Consider the following 7,221-nt stretch of genomic DNA (forward strand, 5'->3'; position numbering starts at 1 on the left):
TGTTATATTTATCCAACATTTATTTATATATGTTTGTGTGTGTATATGTATCTATATATAGATATACACTTATATGTATGTATGTGTATGTATATATATGTGTGTGTATATATATGTATGTTTATGTCTGTGTATATATATATATATATATATATATATATATATATATATATATATATATATATATATAAAATCTATGTGTATGTATGTGTGTGTGTGTGTATATATATGTGTGTGTGTGTATATATATATATATATATATATATATATATATATATATATATATATTTTTTATATATTTTTAAAATATTTTTTAAATTCATTTTTTAAATATATATATATATACACACACACATACGTGTGTGTGTGCGTATGTTTGTGTTGAAAAAAATGTTGCCATGGTGTGAGGCCTCAAATAAAATTTCTGCTAAGGGCCCCAATTTAGCAACTAATGGTCACTTTCACCCCCTACAGTCCACACTGGGCTATTGCGCCCTGTCCATGGCCACCAGCCACACGCTCCTCTTCGGCTGGGACCGCGCTTTCGACCCGGGCCAATACCGCTTCTACCTGCCACCCACCTTCGTTCTGGTCCTCGTCCTTCCGGTCACGGTCCTGCTGGGCCGCCTCGCCCTCCTGCTGCCCTGCATGGCCCACCGCCTCCAACAGATACGCCGCGGCTGGGAGAGGAGTCGGTACATCCGCTTCATTTTGCCCAATGATGGCTGCTACAACGGCCTGGATGATGTCAGCAATGTTTGATGTGCACTGGACAAAAAGTAGAGCTCTTTGATCGTGCCAAACTTAGTTTTTTTGCGTGTAATTTAAAAAAAAAAAAAAAACGATCACTTCTGTTGACCTTCAATCTATAACTGCAGGATTTTGACTTCTAATGTATTCCTTAGTCCTGCTGTTTGCGTCTAACTGCTGCCCTCTACATGCTCATGTCGTCTAAACTGGGGTCTAAACTTGTCCACCTAATTTAAAGAGTTTTGATTAAAGCCTTTTCTCCTTTTCAAATAACCTCCTGTTGAGAGAGATGTCAGTAGCTTGAGTCTCTTTTTGAGGTCACAGACAAACATTTATAATGTGTGGATGCTGCCATCTTGTGGCGCTAAAAGACTTGTCACTTGATATCTGCTCAGGATTTAAGCCTCTTTAATCAGTCCTGGTTTTACCACACCTTCCACCCAAGCCATAATGTACTGTACTTGAGCAGGGCAGGCTCTAGATTTTTTGTGGCCCTATTTAAGTCTTTTATATTACCAGTCACTTCCTCCAGGAACTTGCAACCGCATCAATTCATGCAAATTTGAATTATGTGCGGCCTCTCAACTTTGTCTAACTTCCATGCACATTTTGACCAATAAGCGTCATTTTAAGCACTCAAATTTAAAATCTATGTCTAATCAAAACTTATGTTTGTGTCTTGTGTAGACGACGCAGGAACAACAACGTGTGACAATCTATCAACTCTTAATTGCTCGAACGGCACATTTGTCGTCCTTCCTTGTAGCTCCGACCTACTTCCTGTTCCTGTCTACAGTGCTAAGCCTTCTGGGTAATGTAGACTATAGACATTTACTTCCTAATTTACACGTGTTAATATATTTATCCAACACTCATTTATTTTCGGTAAGACAAGAATTGAATTTCATTTGCAAAAAGGCAGCCTTTACAGTAAATGTTACAGATCTTAAAGTGTGATGATAGTCTTTTTTTTTTAACCAAAGAAATTAGCATTTTAGATCGCCCTCAACAGTTCACAAATGCACTTGATTGTGTGTGGGTTACATAAATTAATGTTTAAAATGGACAAACATTTTTCAAGAGTAAAACCTACGAAGAGAATGTCTGCAACTTATGGACGACAGAGCAGATAGCAGACATTAAGGAAGCCTTTAGTCATGTTTATTTTTATAATCATAATTATTACTATTGTTACCATACTAGGCCTACTGAAACCCACTACTACCGACCACGCAGTCTGATAGTTTATATATCAATGATGAAATCTTAACATTGCAACACATGCCAATACGGCCGGGTTAACTTATAAAGTGCCATTTTAAATTTCCCGCTAAACTTCCGGTTGAAAACGTCTAAATATGATGACGTATGCGCGTGACGTCAATCGTTGAAACGGAAGTATTGGTACCCCATTGAATCCAATAAAAAAAGCTCTGTTTTCATCTCATAATTCCACAGTATTCTGGACATCTGTGTTGGTGAATCTTTTGCAATTTGTTTAATGAACAATGAAGACTACAAAGAAGAAAGTTGTAGGTGGGATCGGTGTATTAGCGGCTGGCTGTAGCAACACAACCAGGAGGACTTTGACTTGGATAGCAGACGCGCTAGCCGACGCTAGCCGCCGACCGCACGAATGATCGGGTGAAGTCCTTCGTCCTTCGTCCTTCCGTCGATCGCTGGAACGCAGGTGAGCACGGGTGTTGATGAGCAGATGAGGGCTGGCTGGCGTAGGTGGAGCGCTAATGTTTTTATCATAGCTCTGTGAGGTCCCGTTGCTAAGTTAGCTTCAATGGCGTCGTTAGCAACAGCATTGTTAAGCTTCGCCAAGCTGGGAATTATTAACCGTGTATTTACATGTCCATGGTTTAATAGTATTGTTGATCTTCTGTCTATCCTTCCAGTTAGGGATTTATTTATTTGGTTTCTATCTGCATTTGAGCCCAATGCTATCACGTTAGCTCAGTAGCTAAAGAGCTTCGCTGATGTATTGTCGTGGAGATAGAAGTCACTGTGAATGTCCATTTCGTGTTCTCGACTCTCATTTTCAAGAGGATATAGTATCCGAGGTGGTTTAAAATACAAATCCGTGATCCACAATAGAAAAAGGAGAAAGTGTGGAATCCAATGAACCCTTGTACCTAAGTTACGGTCAGAGCGAAAAAAGATACGTCCTGCACTGCACTGTAGTCCTTCACTCTCACTTACCTCATCCACAAATCTTTCATCCTCGCTCAAATTAATGGGGTAATCGTCGCTTTCTCGGTCCGAATCGCTCTCGCTGCATTGTAAACAATGGGAAAATGTGAGGAGTCCTTCCTCCGGTGATGTCACGCTACTTCCGGTATAGGCAAGGCTTTTTTTTTTATCAGCGACCAAAAGTTGCGACCTTTATCGCCGTTGTTCTCTACTAAATCCTTTCAGCAAAAATATGGCAATATCGCGAAATGATCAAGTATGACACATAGAATGGATCTGCTATCCCCGTTTAAATAAAAAAAATTCATTTCAGTAGGCCTTTAAACCGCACAGTAATGTGATAATGAGCTCTGAGTATGTGCTTTTACTGCCATTTAGTGGCTGCTTTTAAGTCGCTGTGGTATAAAACGAGTAAAACGTCAACAAAGTATTAGTTTTTTAATTTTTGTTGCAATCCTTTGGTTTTTGATGTTAAGGTTACAAGGAACAATTCAAACATTGATAAGAAATTCATTACATCTCGAGGTGATTCAATGTTTTTGAAAATAAATTCATTCTCAAAACATCGCAACTTTTGCCGCGACTTTCTGAAAAAGCTGCCGCGAATTTAGGCATGTTAGGCCGCAACAATCACACACAAAAAAACCCAGGCCAGAACCAATTAAGAGCAGCAATAATGAGCGTTTACTACTCTCAGCGTACCCAAAGTAGTGCAGTCTGCATAGAAGACAACCTGCTAAAGGCTTGCGTGGTTGCTGACCAGTGTGACTCCAAGATGCAGAGATGGCAAGCGACGTGCAAGTAACGTGTCCTCTCAATAAGGGATAATTAGATAAACAACAAACAGTGAACCAGCCCTGAAGGAGGGAAGACGGTGGAACAAAACACAAGTAATTAACAAAGAGGAACAGGTGTGCGGGCAGGACAAGAACAGAAAGTAAAGGTACTGCAGAACAGGGCTCAAACAGGAAATATACTGTAGCCAAAATAAGACCACCAGGTCAGGAAATTGTATCAAACCAGAAAATAACGCACTAAGTCTGAACTGTCAAGTGTGATTCGTGACAACCAAAACGTGTGCCAGTCTTCTCAATGTGATAACCTGGAAGCACAGTAGATGGCGCACTCCATGATCAGAAAGTCCACAATATTTACATGTTTTAGTTTCCTCCATGTTTTTCATAAAGGCTTTGAACCAGTGCCGTTATTTGACCTTTACACGGTATTCCTTTCGAACTTTAATCAAGGTTCCCAGAACGCACCACAATGATGTGCCCTTTTGAACTTTAATTAAGGTTCCCTGAATGCACCACAATTACGTGCCCTTTTGAACATTAATCAAGGTTCCTTGAATGCACCACAATGATGTGCTCTTTCCAACTTTAATCAAGGCTCCTTGAATGCACCACAGTGATATGCTCTTTAGACCTTTAATCAATGTTCCTTGAGCGCAACACAATGATGTGCTCTTTCCAACTTTAATCAAGGTTCCCTTAATGCAGTGGTCCCCAACCTTTTTGTAACTGCGGAACAGTCAACGCTTGAAAATTTGGCTCATGGACCGGGGGGCTATTTTTTTTTTTTTTTTTTGTCATAAAAAAATACAATCATGTGTGCTTACGGACTGTATCCCTGCAGACTGTATATTGATCTTTATTGATATATAATATAGGAGCCACAAATATTAATAACAGAAAGAAACAACCCTTTTGTGCGAATGAGTGTAAATGGGGGAGGGAGGTTGTTTGGGTTGGTGCACTAATTGTAAGTGTATCTTGTGTTTTTTTATGTTGATTTAATTTAAAAAAAAAATGTATTTTTCTTTTCTTTTTTTTTCTTCTTTTTTTTTTGTGAGGCCCGGTACCAATCGATCCACGGACCGGTACCGGGCATGGCCCGGTGATTGGGGACCACTGCCTTAATGCACCACACTTATGTGCTCTTGCGAACTTTATATAAGGTGCCCTGAATGCACCAAAAGTGTGATCTCCTTAGAACTTTAATCAAGGTTCATTGAATGCACTACATATACGTGCTCTTTCAAACTTTAGTCAAGGTCCCTTAATGCACCACAATGATGTGCTCTTTCAAGGAACGCACCACAATTGTTTGCTGTTTCGAGCTTTAATCAAGGTTCCTTGAATGCACCACAATTGTGTTTTTTTTTTAACTTTCATCAATGTTCCTTGAATGCACCACAATTATATGCTCTTTTGAACTTTAATCAATGTTCCTTAAATGCACTACAATTGTGTTTTTTCGAACTTTCAGTAAGGTTCTCGTAATACACCACAATTGTGTGCTCTTTCAAACTTTAATCAAGGTTCCTTGAATGCACCACAATTTTGTTTTTTCGAACTTTCATCAAGGTTCCTTGAATGCGCCACAATCGTGTTTTTTTAACTTTCATCAAGGTTCCCTGAATACACCACAATTGTGTGCTCTTTCGAACTTTAATCAAGGTTCCCTGAATGCACCACAATTATGTGCTCTTTCGAATTTTCATCAAAGTTCTTTGAATGCACATCAATTATGTGCTCTTTTGCACTGTAATCAAGGTTCCTGGAATGCACCACAATTGTGTGCTCTTTCGAACATTAATCAAGGTTCCTTGAATGCACCACAATTGTGTGCTGTTTCAAACTTTAATCAAGATTCCTTGAACGCACCACAATTGTGTGCTGTTTCGAACTTTAATCAAGGTTCCTTGAATGCACCACAATTGTGTTTTTTCGAACTTTCATCAATGTTCCTTGAATGCACCACAATTATATGCTCTTTTGAACTTTAATCAAGGTTCCTTAAATGCACTACAATTGTGTTTTTTCGCTGATGTGTTGGACTTTCACAATATTATGTCAGACCCACTCGACATCCATTGCTTTCGGTCTCTCCTAGAGGGGGGGTTACCCACATATGCGGTCCTCTCCAAGGTTTCTCATAGTCATTCACATTGACGTCCCACTGGGGTGAGTTTTCCTTGCCCGTATGTGGGCTCTGTACCGAGGATGTCGTTGTGGCTTGTACAGCCCTTTGAGACACTTGTGATTTAGGGCTATATAAATAAACATTGATTGATTGATTGAACTTTCATTAAGGTTCTCGGAATACACCACAATTGTGTGCTCTTTCGAACTTTAATCAAGGTCCCTTGAATGCACCACAATTATGTGCTCTTTCAAACTTTAATCAAGGTTCATTGAATGCACCACAATTGTGTTTTTTCGAACTTTCATCAAGGTTCCTTGAATGCGCCACAATCGTGTTTTTTTAACTTTCATCAAGGTTCCCTGAATACACCACAATTGTGTGCTCTTTCGAACTTTAATCAAGGTTCCCTGAATGCACCACAATTATGTGCTCTTTCGAATTTTCATCAAAGTTCTTTGAATGCACATCAATTATGTGCTCTTTTGAACTGTAATCAGGGTTCCTTGAATGCACCACAATTGTGTGCTTATTCGAACTTTCATCAAGGTTCCTTGAATGCACCACGTAATGCGCTATGAGATCCAAAAGTGAATCTTAAACGTAACTGTGTCCGATGCTGCCACAAATATATTTATTATATTTTTACTTTCTTCTATCACCTCATCATGGTCACCACATTAGTCTCCATGCTGTCTGTGACCTTTGTATCTAGAAAGAATAGGACATTTGTCATTGTAACTCAACACCCTCCTTTTTAGCACAATGACATTCTTGCATGTTGTTGAAGCGCTCCTGCAGGCACCTCCCACTTCCTGTCCAACAGCAAGCTCACACCTGCAATGCAGGTTCAACAATTCCAAGGAGTCTTCTCTCTGCAGCCATGACCGTAAGTAACTATGAGCTTAAGCTTTATGTCCACGCTGGTCCTTGTCATTTCGTGAAAGACCCGACAGTACTTAAGGTGCTTCCGTAGGCTCTTGTGCGCAGGTTTGAACCCGTCTGTCCTGTGGCACCGCGCCTTTCCTTTCAATGCAGGATATCTTCGAGAAAGCGGTGGAGGAGGTGAAGGTGCTGAGAACACAACCCAAGTATGAAGAAATGAAAGAGCTCTATGCTCTGTACAAGCAGGCCACGATCGGGGACGTTAATTTTGGTGAGTGACTGCAAGTTTAAAAATGTTACAAAGTTTATTTTTGTAAAACGACACAAACGGCTGTCTGGTGTTTTGGTACTCCGAGCCGGGTGGCGTTGCGGACAGAAAGAAGCTGGACAGGTTGGGTGTCATTGTGACAATGATGGAAAGACTGATATCGTTATCTACAGTAGACATTTGTCTTTTGA

The 7,221-nt window shown here is 39.9% G+C and overlaps 2 protein-coding genes across 4 annotated transcripts in view; both read left to right on the forward strand.

Annotated features, from left to right (window-relative positions):
• LOC133657708 (metalloreductase STEAP3-like) overlaps positions 1-2,395 on the forward strand; it is a 43,318-nt gene extending 40,923 nt beyond the window's left edge. Inside the window, exon 7 of one of the 3 annotated variants that reach the window (XM_062059338.1) lies at positions 475-2,395. In XM_062059338.1, the coding sequence (XP_061915322.1) occupies positions 475-762 (288 nt within the window). In that variant the 3' untranslated portion in view covers positions 763-2,395. The remainder of the gene's footprint in view (positions 1-474) is intronic. The other 2 variants (XM_062059357.1, XM_062059347.1) reach the window with 2 other exon arrangements.
• Positions 1-7,221, forward strand: part of enpp4 (ectonucleotide pyrophosphatase/phosphodiesterase 4) — a 681,324-nt gene that overhangs the window by 661,032 nt on the left and 13,071 nt on the right. Inside the window, exons 3-4 of the mRNA XM_062059391.1 lie at positions 6,668-6,766; positions 6,916-7,033. Coding sequence (XP_061915375.1) covers positions 6,668-6,766; positions 6,916-7,033 — 217 coding nt within the window. The remainder of the gene's footprint in view (positions 1-6,667; positions 6,767-6,915; positions 7,034-7,221) is intronic.

This window comes from Entelurus aequoreus, linkage group LG01 (genome assembly GCF_033978785.1).
Source record: "Entelurus aequoreus isolate RoL-2023_Sb linkage group LG01, RoL_Eaeq_v1.1, whole genome shotgun sequence".
Lineage (NCBI taxonomy): Eukaryota > Metazoa > Chordata > Actinopteri > Syngnathiformes > Syngnathidae > Entelurus > Entelurus aequoreus.